The 17278-nt window shown below is 36.0% G+C and overlaps 1 protein-coding gene across 1 annotated transcript in view; it reads right to left on the bottom strand.

Annotated features, from left to right (window-relative positions):
* Positions 1-655: 655 nt before the first annotated feature.
* Positions 656-17278, bottom strand: part of SMC1B (structural maintenance of chromosomes 1B) — a 32348-nt gene continuing 15725 nt past the window's right edge. Inside the window, exons 10-21 of the mRNA XM_041129583.1 lie at positions 16921-17067; positions 16169-16306; positions 15546-15662; positions 12404-12510; positions 10578-10719; positions 8991-9136; positions 7584-7737; positions 6052-6150; positions 4970-5126; positions 4054-4208; positions 1359-1510; positions 656-1107 (exon numbers count right to left, since the gene is read on the bottom strand). Coding sequence (XP_040985517.1) covers positions 957-1107; positions 1359-1510; positions 4054-4208; positions 4970-5126; positions 6052-6150; positions 7584-7737; positions 8991-9136; positions 10578-10719; positions 12404-12510; positions 15546-15662; positions 16169-16306; positions 16921-17067 — 1665 coding nt within the window. The 3' untranslated portion in view covers positions 656-956. The remainder of the gene's footprint in view (positions 1108-1358; positions 1511-4053; positions 4209-4969; positions 5127-6051; positions 6151-7583; positions 7738-8990; positions 9137-10577; positions 10720-12403; positions 12511-15545; positions 15663-16168; positions 16307-16920; positions 17068-17278) is intronic.

Below are 17278 nucleotides of genomic sequence, written 5' to 3'. Positions count from 1 at the left end.
TAATAATTAATTGTTACCTCTGGACATACTCCAATCAACGCGTCTGCTTTGGAATAAAACTCTTCCTTTAGAGAAATAACTATCATTTGAACTTGCTCATGTGCCTGTTCTCTAATGAAACTTGATACCTTTGGAAAGAAGCCAAATATTTCAGTAAGTTAGTTCTGGCAGACTTAAACCATACTATAAATAGGGAATGCTGAGGAAAGAGCTGAACTATGTTAGTTGCAGAATTCAGTAATTCAGTTATGAAATAAGCAGGATAAAATGAGAAATTTAATGGTCTTAAGACAGATACTTTGCACATTCTTAGAACAACCCCTCAGAGCTAAGAAAATAATCAGCTATTCTTTATTTATAGTGTTCTGAAGAAGAATGCTGCTTAGCGTGTTCTTAGGTATAAACTGGACATCTCTTCTACCAGATGTGTCAGAACGAGCCAAGTTTTTACAGTGAATAGTTATTAGCAAAAAGGGAAAGAGAAATTGAGAGGAGGACAGGAAGTTACTTCAACCAAGCAAGATTCACATGACTAAAACGATGGGAGTGATAGCCCTTAATTGGTGTTAATGTAAAAATATTTAGTAGGCTAATTATATAAAATAAATACTCCAGTGACAGAATGACTTGACTTTCAACATGCAGATATGCTCCTTTCTGTTTCTTAGAGGTAGGGGAACTTAAAGGCCTTAAAAAGTCCAACCAACGAACCCCAACCAGCAATTCACGAGTAACCTTCATGTCAGATTGCACCACGTGGTTATGCAGCATTCTTTTGCGCTCCTGACCCATTTTTCTCAACTTCAGAGTTTGGGAACTGATTAAAACACATTTAGATTTATGAATTTAAACCTAGCCCTAGTCTAACATCTCATACAACCACTATTTCCATCCTAATCCCAGTAATATTTTAAAACAGGTTAAGACAGTGTAATCAATCTCTTTATCCCATCAACCTATAATGAAAGTAGCCATCCTTCTGCAAAAGATATCATTATATTGTCAATAAAAGGCTGAGGTGAAAGGGACCAACTTACTTTATCAATGTTTGTGTTATCCAAGGCAGCATCTATCTCATCTAAAACAAAAAAAGGTGCTGGCCGAAAACTGTAGAAGACAAGACAGTATTTTGCATTTAGATGCAAAAATGTTAATAACCATTCTAATTACTTTAGCGATTCACTTACTGTATCATAAAATTTTGACAAGAAGTAATGACAGATAAAGAGTAAGGACTTTAGTAATGTTTAAGTACTCTATTAACAGATTTTTTTAACATGTTCGTAAGTGTAACAATGTCTATCTTCCTGCCACTTATTCAGCCACACACTTGGATAATACCATAGTATTTCTTTTACCTGTGTATAGCAAACACAAGAGCCAGAGCTGCCACAGTTTTTTCACCTCCTGACAAATTGTCCATTGGCATAAAGCGTTTTCCTGGAGCCACGCAGTTAAAGCCAATGCCTTCCAAATAAGGCTCCTCAGGATTTTCAGGAGTAAGGAATGCCTGGAAACACATACATTTAATTATTAATAGTGACATTTATAAAATTAAGTGGATATTTTTTTAGGTTTAAATACTGAGCTCGTGTTGAAACTGCTAAGTTAGCTTCATTTGTAGGAGACACCTGTTCATCTATACGGAAGAGCAGCACTATAAAATTTCCCAGTGAATATGCCTTCGTTAACAAACCATGAGCTAGGAGACTAATTAACAAAACCATTTTGGAAATGGCTCCACATATTTGTTATTTACAAACTTTCAACGACTAAATAAACTTGATTTTATCACCTTTTATGTAATTGCTTTAATTTTTTTAATTATTAAAATTTTAGACTTCAAAAGCAGTTTTCTTTTTTGTTTGGGAGTAAATATACTTCCAAAATTACACTTTTTTGTAAAAGGTTAGTTTTACAAAATCTAGCTTTGAGCTGGAGAAAGATTTTAATATAGGTAGGCTTTCTCTATACTTTGTATCCTGGTTCCCAGGTCCAAAAATTAAAAGTATTATTTTAAAGGAATAGCCATTTTACCAAACCATTAAAAAGTATGATGGATAAGCTAATTGCTACATGGTTTATTTTTCCCATTAAATAGAAAATAAAATACAGTCTCTTCCCCTCTGCACAAATGCATAGAGATAGAAGAAAAATTTCCATAGTTGACACTCAAATGAGTTACCCCTTGGATCATAGATGCAGTGGAAGAAAAAGAAAACAAAACACTACATGTACTTTGATTTAAAATAATTTCTATGGTAAATAGTCTGGAAGTAAGATACAGTGCTTGCAGTACCTTTGTTTTGTTGGAGGTATGCACATTTTTGTGTTTTTCTCTGCTGAGAGAATGCCTGTCATTGTTATTACAATGTTCTTCAGGCTGTAAACATATCAAATATCTTGCAATGCAACTCCCAGTTCTATGCTACTGCATGTATCTATGCAAGAGGAAGTGTTCAGATGTATAGACGCTGTTAGCAGAAACCATCTTGTAGCTTGCTAGGGTACAGGTATTCCTTGCTCATCAAGATATTAAAAGAACAACACTTCTCTCTCCACAGAGGAAGAACAGAAGAGAACTGGTGGCAAACCCAGCAGCGAATCTGTGTATGCACAATTTCTTAGGCAGTAGTTTCTTTTAAAGTACTTGCAACACACGATGTGCTGATGAAATAAATTTTACTGAGCAATATATTAAGTGCACCAATGTTCTGAATCCAGAATCTCTAGAAGTTAAACTAACTCAATCTATCAAAGCTTCCCTTTTTTGGACTGGATAGTAAAGCATTATTAGTAAATGTTATCAATATAATAATATTAGCAAATATTAATTTTACTATCAAGAAATTTTCATGTTAAAAATCGTTAAGGTTGCTTAAAAAGCATCTGTTCAAGCTGCAACCTAGGCCACCTCCTCTAATAGCAAAACTCAGAGCTAACCCTTTCCTCAGCTAACCAGAACAAATCACCACACACAGAGCAATCGTTTACTCTTCCAATGCAATTAGACCAGCTTCCTTCAGCTGCTATATTAGTATCTAGTAGGCAGTTTTAGCTTCCCAGCTAATCACAGGATAAATCTCTTGACCAGGTTACCACTATGGCTCAAATCAAGGCGCAGCATCACAGACCTCAAAGAAAGCACCCAACTAATTATTTTTGGCAGTGCATCTGGAAAATACTGGTTGTTTCAGAGTGATGCAAAGTCAAGATCCTGCCTCATGTTTAGTCCAGGGGAGAAGGTATGTGCCCAGTAATTATGAAGAAATGCTTTATTATCCTGTCCAACCTAGAAGCAGAAAGGATATATTTAAAGATATTCAAGGTGTTCACCGAATATCTGACTCAGAGAAAACACAAAATCTGAAGTTTAAGACAGACAAGGAATTCAAGCCTGAGCCCTTTAAACATTCAACTGTCCACAGAATTTGTTGTAACCAAAGCATTTATGAGTTTCCTCTTTACTTTCAGCATTAATACTGGAACGCTAACAAAGATTAATACAATTGTGAAACAATTTTTCTACAGGTTTCCTAAAAGCTGCAAATATATTAAGTCTCTCTTTTTAAAATATTTAAGTGGGGTACAAGGAGCTTCAAAACCTCATACAAAACACTAGCACAGAAAGAGTGATTTATGATTTTTAGTTTTATCTATACTAATGATTAAGTGGTTTTAATTACTTATTATTGGTATCACTAGATCTGTAAACCAGTGTTATTTTTAAATGACATGACACAAATGTGAAATATATTTGAGTATGATAATTTACAAGTCTGCTAAATACAAAGAGTAAAACTAACCCAAACTGAGTAGCTCCCAATTCTGTTAACACTTTAGATCACATCTCTGTCTAATGTCAAGCATGCTTTGGCATATTACCTATTCCTCCTCTGACCTTAAAATTCTGAAGTCTTTATTATTTATGTAATTTTCTTCTTCAGGACTGAAACTGTCTTTGGAAAGTAAAAGTGTTACTAAGTTCTCTTATTCTAGATAACAAAGCATCAAGTAGGCCTTTTAAGCCAAGCACCCAAGAACATGACACACCTGAGCACTACTGTTTCTGCAAAGTTTCTTGTAGATCTGATCAATAGCTATGGAGGCATGCTCAAAGCACCGGCTAAAAAGCTCATATCTCTTTTTTTTCACTTGTTCAAATTCTTTCTTGCGTGTTCTGGCCTCCTTTCTGCTGGTCTCAAAAGCTATGAAAAAAATTACTGAAATTACTCCATAATAAGCCTCTAAGCAAATACACAGAACAAATATGTATTGTGTGCCATAACAAGCATGTAGGAAAATATTTATTGCAGAAAAAGGTTCTCATGCACATACAAGGAGCATACCAATATTATGGAGTTCCATTCCAGATTTCAAATGGAGGCCCCAAAACCTGAGAGGTTGGGATGATGTATTCAATCTGCTCCATGCCACATTTGTCTGGAACAATGAACAAAATTCTTCTAATTCCTTCTGTAAGCTGGGTAGCCTTCAGCAGCACCAGCATTTACCTGTTACAGCTTCAGAACTCCTTGGTTTTCTTAATATGTTAAAGTCTGCAATGCTCTTCAAGGATACCAGTAGTTTTGCAGTAATGCTCATGTCTGAGTTCTGGACAATACATATGTTCCTTCCATTATTTAAGAAAAATTTAAAGAATTTTATAATAAGAGTCAGTAATTTTTAGAAAATAAGTAAAAATACTTTATGATGTCATTTGGCCAACAAAGTATCTTTCCAATCATTCAAACTGTATTTCAGTAAACTACTACAGAGTAAAGTATACGTTAATAAATTATTTGCATATAATTAAAAAGACAACTGAGGATAAACATTTGAGCACAAAAAATACTTTAGTATCTGAAAGAAGCAAAGACAGCAGGACCAACTCCAGAAAGAAGAATTTCAATTAGGGTGAAAACTCTCACAGTCACAAAAGGGATTACTATGAAAGACTCAGTGTTACCATCTATTGATTCTTGGAATTTGTCCCGAGCTATCTGTAATTTCTCTACTGCTTTCAGGTTTGGAGCAGCTGTCTTGATTAAAGTATTCTCTTTAAATTTTATTTCCTGCTGCATCTGTTTCAGATGATCCTCTATATCTTTCTCAGATTCTAGGTCCTAAAGAAAAAAAAAAAAACCTAACAATGAAATGTCTTTGCCTAAAAGCAAATTTTAACATATACAGCAAGCACTCATGGCTTCTAGAAGAAGTACCCCACTCATCTAATAGCTTTAACTGGAAGCACAACAAAACAAAAAACTCCACGCAGAGTCTTAGTTCTCAGAATAAATTTACTAGATCCTAAGCATTGTTCCACAAGACCTTTAAAAACAGACAACAAATTCCCTTCAGGCTAGAAGTCCGAGTTAAAATACAACATAGGAGGAGGATTAGTTGGCTTCTCTACTTGTTTTGTAAAGGAAACCTTTGAAGACAAGCTCTCAATGAATTCTTTGAGCCAAGCTCCAGTGATGACAGATTCATCCCTTACTCTGTACCTAGCCTCTGACATTTAATTATTTTCCTTATGATTAAAAAGGAAAAAAGAAAAAATTTACAAAAAACTGCTGAGAAAACATGACCTAATGGACTGTTACAGAGGGAAGTATGGTAAGTCTCAGTCTCCGAAAATACTACAGAGAGAAGGTGGTACAACCCACCCCCCCACCCCCAGCAGCCAATCATTGGTTTCTAGTGTTTTGAGTCATTAACCTATAGTGTTGGAACTTAAAGGCAGAAGGTAAAGCAGGAAGGAAAAATCAGAGTTATATTTACTATTTCTCCATTCTATTTTGATGGTGTAGGTAAGCTTTAAATTAGATTTAGTTCTACAGGAAACTGATGTCTCCAGAAATCCCATACATTAGTGCTACGTATGATTGCAAAACCAGAACACAAACACACATGCACTTAAGCTTAACAGTGCTTTTAACAAGTTTCACTTAAAGACTAGGCTGAAGAATAAATAATTTCAACAACTGAAGTATTTTAAATAAAAATAAAAAACTCGATCTCTACTAATTTCAAACAAAAAAAGATTACCTTCAGGTCTTCTGCTAGGCTGCTGTAGTCTATCTGAATTGCTTCTTCCCTTTCATAGATACCTGATGTAGTCTGAGTGCCTTCTGTTTCAGTTCCTAGCTATAAATATGAAGTACATTCCAGTTCAGAAACATGACAATTAAACTGTTAAAACAATACATTAAAAGGATATAAAATGAGGAGGCAGTGGTAACATGGTATGAGGTAAACTTATTCCATAGCTCCTCCCCTAGCCAAAATGGAGTGAACAGTTAGTTAAGACCTTATCAGTCTAATTAAAAAACGCACCTTTTAAACAAAGATGAAAGCATCAGCTAATTTCAGTTTGAAGCTAAGATGAAAGCAGCAGTAATTTATTTGTAATATATTTAGAACAATGTGCATACTGTAAATCTCCTGATTGGAAAGATTTACGTTCCCATGATAATTCAATTGCCTTTCAAGGAAAGGCTCTGAAGTGTGTAAGTCAAGGCATTTCTTCCACTCAGTTGGCCTCAGAAGAAATGAGTAGCTTCAATTCTGTACAGCATAAGCAGAGTATCTTCTGGACGCTGTAAGCCTGGATTTCAAACAGCTACTTTCCTTTGAATGAAACACGTGCTGCATGTCGTTATCAGTCCCTTTCCCACCAAGATTCTCTCTCAGAACCAAATCTTACTGGTCTTCTCAGTGATATTAATTAGGAATTGAAGTTGTTATTCCTACTACACACCTCCTTGGTTTCATCTCTTCCTTATTCATAAACAGCAAGAGCTGAGCTGCCTACATACTCTGATGATCAGCAGTTCATGTCCTTTCCCTTCAAAGACTGCCTCCCTCACTGCCTTCATTTTGCCTTCTGACCCACTCAATTCATATCTATCCTCCAGCAAAAGTACTTTTCTAAGGAATGGGCTCAACAAGACTCCTTCCAAATTTACAGACTTGTAACAAGTCCTTCAAAACCCATAGCTCTTTTTTGCAATAGTGGAGAAAGTTTAATTTCTCCTCACAAAAGATATGCTGGAAAAAGAGGGAAGACTGAGAAAAATAATGAGGGTCAATCCCCTGATAGCAGGAGTATTTCTATTGTAGTGTATCCCTGATTTCTGTGAGGATCTACATCTACTGAAGAGAAAAGGTTGTTTTTAGACAGGGTTTATATTATGCATGATTAACCAGATACTATCTCAATCCATGTACATGCCATAGCTATTTATATTTCTGAATTGACCCCTGTGTGTCCTCTTACATGTGTGTATCTAGAATACTCCTTCATACCGATTTTCTTGTACCACAGCGATTTTACATATTTCACAGGAATACGTTTCAAGCACAAGCAAAAATACTTGCAAACAATAGTCCCCTCTACAAAAAAAAACCCAAAATTATTCTCTTGAATGGATGAGGCCTGATCACATGGAAACAATGTATTTATTTTAACATTACCGTGCAAGACAAACAGTCCTGTAAGGAAAAAATAAGTATCTTTAAATTCAAGACTGAAGAATTGCTGCTCCATGATATCTATCTTCCATAAACCTTTTAAATACCTCTACTTCACTGATGTCATCCAGTGATCCAGACAGGAGTTTTATTTTCAAGTCCTGCACCTTGCATTCAAGAAGCATATTATGTCGTCTTAATCTTTTCTCTTCCAGAGCGGTTTCTATAGCTGTAGCTTCCTTCTGTAATTTTGTAGTTTCCCTACATACACAAAAGGCACAAACCAGTTGAAGAGCAGAAACATCGCTACCAATAACATCCACAGCCATGTAGCATGAAAAACAGTTACCAAGCACAAAAAGAGGGCTTTTTCCTCTATAATCCCTACCAAACATAAAGGAAAATGGTACTTAAAATGGTACATAACTTCTTCCATCTCCTTAATTTTCCCAAATTACTAAAGAGGGAGCTGGGAACCACGCACTATTCTAGCACACAAGCTAACACCTTGCTATCTGTATTAACTCTTAACTCCATCACAAGGTAAATGCTAGCAGCACGGACATGGTTTCAGTATATTGCTAAGTTCACACTATAGCATTTTCAAATATCCACTTTCCTAACTACAACTAAACTCTGTTCTGTTCAGCTCTGCTGAAGATGTACGGAGACTTGATCCTTTCAAAATTCAATCAAGTATCTTTTATCATTACCCTACTTGAAATACACCTCAATTCTTTGCAACCAATTAATTTGATAGCATCAAGTTACTAAGTAAGGCAGAGACATTAACAGTCTTATATTGTTAAACTTACACACTAGAAAATTAATTACTAGGCATACAATCTATGTTTATGTAAAATTCCACAAGTCTACCTCGCCATAGTGTCAACATTTTTTTAAACATAAAGACTCCTGATTAACAGACATTAAACACATCAACAATAAGCAAGCATAAGAAAACCAAAGTATAAACTGTCCCCAAAGCTGTTGATTTAGAAGAACAGCAAGGACAAAATAGTGACCTAAAATTAATATTAGTTTAAGGTAGCCAACACTTGAAAGGCCTAGAGAAGATGAGAACACTGAAATCAGGAAAAAAAGCTTCATTAACCGAACCAACTATACAACTCAAACAGAAATATGAAGCTACCAGCGAACTTAATATGCCACCTGTGATCAAGTTATAAGCCAATACATGCTTATCAGAAGTCACTACATATTTATCAGAAATCACAACGAGACCTAACACTAGGTAGATAATAAGATAATATTAATTCCATATGGTATATGGGATGGCTCTCATGAAATAACCTCATTCACATTACTTCTGGGAACCACATACGGAATTAGAAACACTTTTTAACTAATGCATACTGTAAATGTAAGTTACCATGTCACTAATGAATCTTTCACAAGAAAACAGACCAAGAGAAATTTAAACATCTGATCACTAAAACTCTTCTAAATATTATCACATCAATAATTTTCCCAGGAGTACAATTAGTAATTACCTATTAAGAGTTAACAATGTCTTTCTGAACTCTTCAATTTCATTTTGGGTCTTTATAACCTCAGATTTATGAGCACTTAATCTATCCTTAAGATGTTGCTGCTCCTCCACAATTCCATTCACTTTTTTTAGAAGCTTTTCCTCATCCTGCAGGGAAATATTTACATTTTTAAACCTTCACCAGAAATCTTGATATGGAACCTTTATTATACAGAAAGAGTTAAAGTTTAAACCTGTTACAATATATTCAAATGTGTTACAGCACAAAATCTGAAATGCACTGGGAAAAAAGTCTGTGTTACAGATAGGAATATCCAGATGTTTTGTATACATAGGCAGAGACAGCTCCGGATTTGTGACTGTACCGGACTAAACTATAAAGCCATCAAACAAGGCAGGGATCCTAGAACGCCTAAGATCTGTAGGCTACCCCCTTTTCCTCAGTTAGTCCCTTAGTGCTGCAAAAAGGATCCCATCTACTGCACATCTACAACATATTTAGCAACACCTAAGGTAACCTGAAATCATTTAAGAAGTATTGTTCATTAAAGATAAGTCCTGAGGTAATCTGCAGAGAACAAAGAATCTGTGGCAGTACATTAGCAGAGTCTTTCCCTATATAACCCATACCACTGCTAAATTGCTAGAAATTAGGTGCTAGAATAAAGTAAACCTAACGCTACATGCATGAAGACATGGTGCTTAAGAGACTAGTATTATGGCAACCTAATCAAGACTTACTGCTGTTGCAGTATCCAAACAAAGTACCTTCAGAATTTAAGACAAACAATCCTTCTCCAGGACAAAAATATCTGAATTTGCTCAAAGTCATATTTCAGAAGAATTATGCACACAGGCATGAAGTCAGACATGGTTTTGTGCATAACTGAATACGGGTCTATTGTTTTTCCTCAGTATCAGAAATACATGTCTTCTAATGTTAAAATACAGAGTTCAAACGATGCATGTGGGGTTTTTTGCCCACTTTGGAACAGCTTTACATTTCACTTTTGTTTTTTATTCAAAGCACTACTACACATCTTTCCTCCTTCACTTTCCAGTGCACCACAAGCATAGTTTATTTAACAAGCAACATTAACACAACAAAAAATTACTTTAAAGAACACTATGAAGAGGAATCTATACATCAACTAAAAATCTAAATTGGTTTTCACAGAATTATTTTAAGTCTAATGTGCTTCACAGCCACTAATAAAGATACAAAGCACCAGAGTTGTTTACTATTACTCATAAAATCTTCTAAAGAATCTCAGCCACATGCTACTAGTTTTATCTGTAGTCATATGCTGCCTTTTCATATAAACTAAACACAATATAACACTGTACATACAGTAATCCCAAATTTATTTTTTAAGTAAGCTTATACTCCAATATGACAGGTTATGCCATGGTGAAAATGACAATACGCAACTGCATTTTTTTAACATTTACAAAGTCAACACCGAATTAAGCTGTAGAAGAATTACTCAACAGCATCAACTACAATTATTCAAAATTGTAATTCAATACATTCTTTCCTCTCAGTCCCAGACAGAGATATAGATAGAGATAGATATTTTACCATTACCTTCTGTAGCCCGATAATCTCAGCTTCATCTTTATCAATGGTCTCCCTCAACTTGCTGACTCTGTTTGTTAATTTTTGTAGATGATCACGACTATATTCCAGCTGAACTTTTAGTCGTGTCTTCTGATTTTCAAACTCGACTCTAATCAAAGTACAGTATTTCAAACCAACACTTAACAAAGCAGGCTAGTAACTGTGATTTTAAGTTATTACAAGACACAAAAAATGCTATTTTAATAGTCAAAGTGAAAATCTTCTACGTGAACACAAAAATTTGCATACATTTGGATCATCAACTCCACTACACCACATCCTGTGGATATACTGGAAGTTACAAAAATACAGTGATAATAGTTCAAAAAATACAATATAAAGGCACTATATGGCCACATTTAATATGGAAAGTGATGCTAAGAGTTCAAGTATCTCAGTATGAATGATATACCTGTAAATGATGCAGAAATGAGCTGGGCAAAAGCTACACTGATGCTGTGTATTTATCCAATGCCTGCACTCCCTGCTCAGCCTCTGCAAGCCTCCTAGTCAGCTGGCATGTATGTTTATCTGAATATTATAAGGAACATATCTCAGTTGGGAGCTGGCAGTTAGAAGCATGAGACCAGAGCTTTTCAAGCCATATTCAGCCTTGCTTATCACCTCTCAGTTGAGACCTGTATTTGTTTATAGGGGTACAATGGCAGAAACTTCTTCACGTGCTGCTGTGAGAAAGGACTGAAGTAAAACTAAGCAGCTGTTTACAGAAAGGTCTCCTCTCAGCTGTTACTGTCTGCCTCTGAGCTTCCGAAATGACTTACTACTAGTGCTACATCTGCTGTTCAGGCAAAAAGGCTGGCACAACACCACCTCCAGGCTCTTTAGACCTGGGCAAGAAGGCACCATAGCACAGGTTTACAGGACTAATGATGGGAAGTTAGGGCAAAAGCAAGGCCAAGGCTGTATGTGCAGTGTAGCGTAAGGCCATGCAAAAAGCTCCTCCTTTCATTGTTCTATTACTAACTTCTTACACTTCACCAGACTTCCGTTCTTGCAAACATAAATAAATGATCACTTCAGCCACAGGTGCTGTAACTGCAACCAAATGCACTGCACTACTACCTCGCTGCAGCCTAGCCAAAACCATACATTTGGACCAGTTACTGAAAACCAGTCAGAATCTCTTAGCAGCTGAAGACATGGCTGAAAAGGAGTTCAGTGCTGGCCATTACACTAGTCATGTAGAAAAGGTGTATTTAAATAATGTCAGGAAATGCATAAACTATCATCTGCCTGAAAACGCCTGTAGCACAAGGAAATAGATAATTTTAACATTCTCATTCTTTAAGATATAAAGTTGTGGTCCTGTGACACATTCCTGTTTGAGTGGGATACCTGTTGAGGTTGCCTCTGAGAAAATTAAGATTCTGTTTTCCTTAACAGTATGTTCCTATACTGAATCACTGCATCTTATACCCAGTTCTCCTTTAAGATTTTTGATACACGAGTGAGCCTTCATGCCATCCTCAATTTGTGATAGAGTCATTTTTCTATGTGGATTTTAGAAAACTATTCTTTTCTTTATATTTCTACAGTAGTGCTACTAAAATAGTAAATTTTACCTTTCAAGTTTGTTGCAAAATGTCACTGAATATAACTGTCTAATAAACCCAAACCATAGCAGTGCGACTACTAACCAATCCTTGTAGTGATGATATAACCTTTTACAGTCTTCTAAGTTTTTGTGGTATTTCCTGTGATGGAGTTACTCATTTACCAGTGTGCTCAATCTAATACAAACCACTTTTTTACACTTCAATTACAAATACCACCTTCTTTTATCAATCTCCTCTTGTTGCCTCACATGTTCTTGTTCATACACACGAATATTTTCTATCCCAATTTCTTCACAGAATTCCTGGAACACAGCATCTTCAGCCTTTGAATAAAGAGAAATGGAGCAAAAAAATGTTTATGCTATTTTGCAACTCACAGAACTAAACATTCAGACAATCGCTTCATGCGACAGGCTGGATTTTCAAGGTACTTTAAGAAACAGCAAACCGAACTACAGAGAAATAATCCATACTTGAAATTTTCAAATAACATTTTCAGTACAAATGCCAGATTGAAGGCACATGATCTGCAAAGAGTAACTCAGATATAAGCTCTTCTTGACAGGACCTGGTCATTCCAAAGACAATTAAAGTCATCACAGTGTAACCAACTTCCCTGGTTTTGTCTGATCCCAGTCAACCGAAGAAGAGACAGCTGAATGGTATACAGGACACTAATCAGATACACCAGGTTTCTTGGTGTAGTTCAGTTCTTCATTTTAACCCTTTCAAGTAATCCATAAATATTAATTACTATGTTCCATTTATAGCAAAGCCACAGCAAAAAACCTGCTACAGAATCTCTCATTTCCTAATTATACAGGATATGCTAACAAAAGCTTCAACCAAAGCCAGTCCTAAAATTTTAATGAAAAATTTAAGCAGGCTAACAGTAGGCACAGTATATATGGCAGGACTGAACAAACAAATAGCAACTGCCTACAGCATGTAAAAAGGAAACCCAATGGACTGAACAAATTTTTAGGAGAATTTTACAGGTCAAAACCCAGTATTGTTTATATTCTTTTGGTATGCACGCTTGTTTAACCAGATATCAAATACTACATCAAATCAAGTTATACTACCCAAGTAACACTATTCTTTGGAAACTGATGACCAGCCTCCATTTGGGTTTTTTTTTGCAGAACAAGCAAAAGAAGAGCTCCCTGGATGTCTGGAATTCTTATAGCCTAAACATCAATGACTTTCTCAGTGTTTGCAGATGACAAACATCTGCACTCCCTCATGCCTGCATCACAAGCAAAAGAATGAACATGCAGCAGTTTTGGCTTCTTTTTACATGCCGAATTGCAGTCATAGATTAATCCAAGAAAGACTGATGAGAATGGGTCAGAGGCCAGGAACTAAATTACACACATACAATACACCTTAAGTAACTGCAGACAGTGGTGAGGCATCTCTCTTTTTCTAAGAATCTACATTTACACAAGCACCTAGATGCAGGGCTGTGACTTTTCCAGGTAAAACTGCAGCACCACTCTTCCACAGTCTGTACCAGATTTCTTTGTTTGGCAAGAGTAGGAACAAAGGCAGCTTCCAGGGAGTAGTAGAGATGAAGTGCTTATTTCTCAGAGAGGCCAGAGTTACTGTCTACTCCAGTAGAACACAGTATGAAAACCCTCTTGGTATGAGATTAGGCTTTACTACTATTCACTTCACTGAATACCTTCAGTCTCTTCAAGACAACCATGCTTTTGAATTTGGCGGCCGTCTGTACAAACTGTTCTGGGTACCATCTGAAGATTAGAGAATGATAGGGAAACTGATGTATGAGATGGCAGAACAGTCTACAGAAAAAACAGCTGGGAAATCTAACTGCTGGATCACGTATCATGGAGAACTTTTCCTTTTGCTGATAAAAAGCAGAAAGGAGCAGGTTCTAATGACAACAGCTGTTTAGTATCATAACAGATAATGAATTTGGACAGGTGGGGATAGCACAAGGTCCATAAGCTCTGCATCAACTACCCTTCAAAAAAGAGGGAGAGCAAAGATGACTCAGCTATATCATAGGCTAGCTCCATCTTCCATGAACTGGACTCCAAAAGAACATAGGTATACAACAGTCTTAAAAAACCAAGACAACAAACCCCAAAACCACAACATCCAAAACCTACAAGAACCCCCCCCCCCCCCCCCCCAAAACACAAAGCAAAACAGTGGAATGAGGAATTTGCTGACAATAGTCATGCTCACCTCAACCATTCTCCCAGGGTAATCAGAGTGCACAGAAAATAAAGCACAGATACTGGCTACTTCCCCAAGAAGAGAAAGGAATCTTCACACTATGCTGTTCTTTATCTACTTTTTTAGTATATAGTGGTGTATCACCTAGACATGATAGCTACAGAGTTCAGAACAAAGCACTCTAGCAGTGCTGAGAGCTGTCTGCAGCTCTAGAAAACTAGAAATGGTGGATCTTCTCTTCTCCAGATGAAAAGATATTGATAAATCATTTCCACATAGACACTGAATGGGTCCTGCTATGACCGCAGTGAGAATGATTTTCAGAAGGATAGTCACCCATACAGAGACTGTCTGCCTCAAGGGTGCACTGATTACTGAGAGATCTGCAAATCTTGTGGGTGCATACAGAGTTTAGTGTATATACATGCTATCACAGATCCACATTGGCCAGGAAGACTTCATGTCAAAAAAGAATTACAGTCTAGTCAGGCTGCATAATTATCTCTCCACAAAAAAGGAAAGATCCTATAACTACAGTTTCTTACAAAGAACTTGGACATTAGAGTCTCAGAAAGAATAAGCTGATGCCTACCATGTTTTACCCCGAGACCTAGACAGTATTTTTCTGGTATTTGATCTACAGTGAAAGTTTGCACTGAGAGCTCTAAAGCTGTGAACTCCAATGGATTGTTCCTGCTCAATACTACAGAGAGTAAATCATATTTATTAGCAGAGCAGGAAGAGGTGGGGGTAAAATCAACCCACCTTCTTCAAACTCAAAAATTTTCTCCTATGTCAAATGAAATTATAGTGTATATATTAAGCAAAGTTTAATCTAAAATTCAAGTAGATGGATTTGGTTGGTTGGGTTTATGTTTGGCACATAAAAGTCACAGAATTTTGATTTTAAGGAAATTGACTTGCAAAGCTATGATACATTTATCCTAACATGCAAGTGCACTTCTGTTTACAGTTACCTTGGTAAAAAAGGTAGAGAAGGCAGGAAGATTGCTGGAGTAACTTATAACCCTTGTTGACAAACTAGTTTACAAAGTAAAAAGTTGTCCAAGTTCTAAAAGTCAGCAGGAACAGAAAGAAGTTTCTGTAGTATAACAGCATAAGCTGTCACAGCTATGATGGAAAACATTACCTCATTAATTTTTTTCTGAAATTCTTCTATTTTTTCTCTTCTTTGTGCTACTCCTTCATTCAGCATATCATGCTGAGACTCAATATTTACAAGTTCACTTTCCAGTTTTGATTTTTCCTAGATAGGAAGAGAGGAAAAAGATGGTAATTTTACTTAATAGGATGGTCAACTTTCTAGAAATTAAGAGACAGTTTTTGAGGCTAACTGTATTTTTCCAATTAAAAATATTGAACATTTTTTTCCTCAAATGCCACTTACCCACTATTATTGCCGATTTGCATGCAATGATTATAGTTTTAATGAACAGAAAAGCAAATTACTTAAGTACCATTTGAAGTGCATTGTGACTTACAGACTTCTACAGGTTACTAAATGATAAGCCAAGCTTACCAGAAATTCAAATTTATAATAGTAAATATAAAAATAGTAAAAGCCTCACATAAATTTCTTTGTAATCTTGGTTTTTATATTTTATTAATTCCTCGGTCATAACTGCTGTATGTAAAACTTAAACTGACTCAAAAAACTACGTAAGGAAGTAGTATTTACTTCACCAGTAATTACAGCTTCGGTAAAAAAATACTCTTATTAAATATGAAAATTATAAAGTCTTACTACTATACCGTGTAGAGATTAGCGAGATGTTTCTTTTTAATAAGCTCTAATTCAGTCTGTGAATATTTAAGTCGTGTCTGAATTCCGTGGCATTGAGCACGCAACTGCTTCAAATCAGCCTCCTTACGTTTGATCTTCATTAAGTTCTAGAAAAATATTATGATGGGAGAAAAAACACTTAAAACAAAAAGGTGACTTATTTGGAAATTACTCATTTTTCAGATTTACACACTAGATAAAGCTAGCCTCACTGACATAGGCCCCATTCAAGGTAAATGCTGATAGCATTGGTCATATTCAACAGTAATTTTGTAACAGTTATTTCTCAAAAGAAAGCATATGCTTGCAAATTCCTAAATTCCTACTCCATCCCTCACCCAAAATAACTAGAGGTATGACAAATCGTTTTACACCAACAGGTTTTGGTCCGTGCAAATATTTTCATGTTGACAAAATGCATCAACTTTTCCACTAAAAGTTTTCAGGTACTTTGAACAACAGCTTCTTCCTGAAGGAACTTGTATCAACAGCATTGTCCTGGTTCTCCACCTCTGTGACATGTGAGCCAACCCACCAGCTAAGGACAGAGACCCGCAGTTGATTATAATTAACTAGAAGAGGATAAACAGCTACCATGTCCTATCTGCATCTTCTAGAAGTTTCGAAAGTCACCTTTTTAGAAAGTCATCTTCCCATAGCTGAATTGGACACTTTTACTCCTTTATGCCTTTTGCAGTTAAGTGCTTTTAAACAGACCTACCTTTAACTCATTAATCAAGCTATCTCTTCTTTCTTTCATTTTATTAATTTCTTTATCATCCCAACATCTAGCTTTAAATCTTAAGTCACTTGATCCTCCAGAAATCACTCCAGATTTCAAAAATAAAGTTCCATCAAGAGCCACTGTCTGGAAAAAAAAATAAGTTAAAACCAAATAAATCTGAACAAAAAGCAGCCGAAATATCGCATGAACTAGTGCACCAAGATATGGTAGTGAAACAAGCAACAACTACTTTTTAGTTGGACTCCAATTTTTTTTCCCTGTTCCAAACCTGCTAACATGAGATACATGAAGCCACAAAAAAAAGTCTGTTGTTTCTTGGCACTAGACACATTTT

This window comes from Aquila chrysaetos, chromosome 17 (genome assembly GCF_900496995.4).
Source record: "Aquila chrysaetos chrysaetos chromosome 17, bAquChr1.4, whole genome shotgun sequence".
Lineage (NCBI taxonomy): Eukaryota > Metazoa > Chordata > Aves > Accipitriformes > Accipitridae > Aquila > Aquila chrysaetos.
Note: the sequence above shows the minus strand (reverse complement) of the source record. Positions and strands in the feature narration are given on the sequence as shown.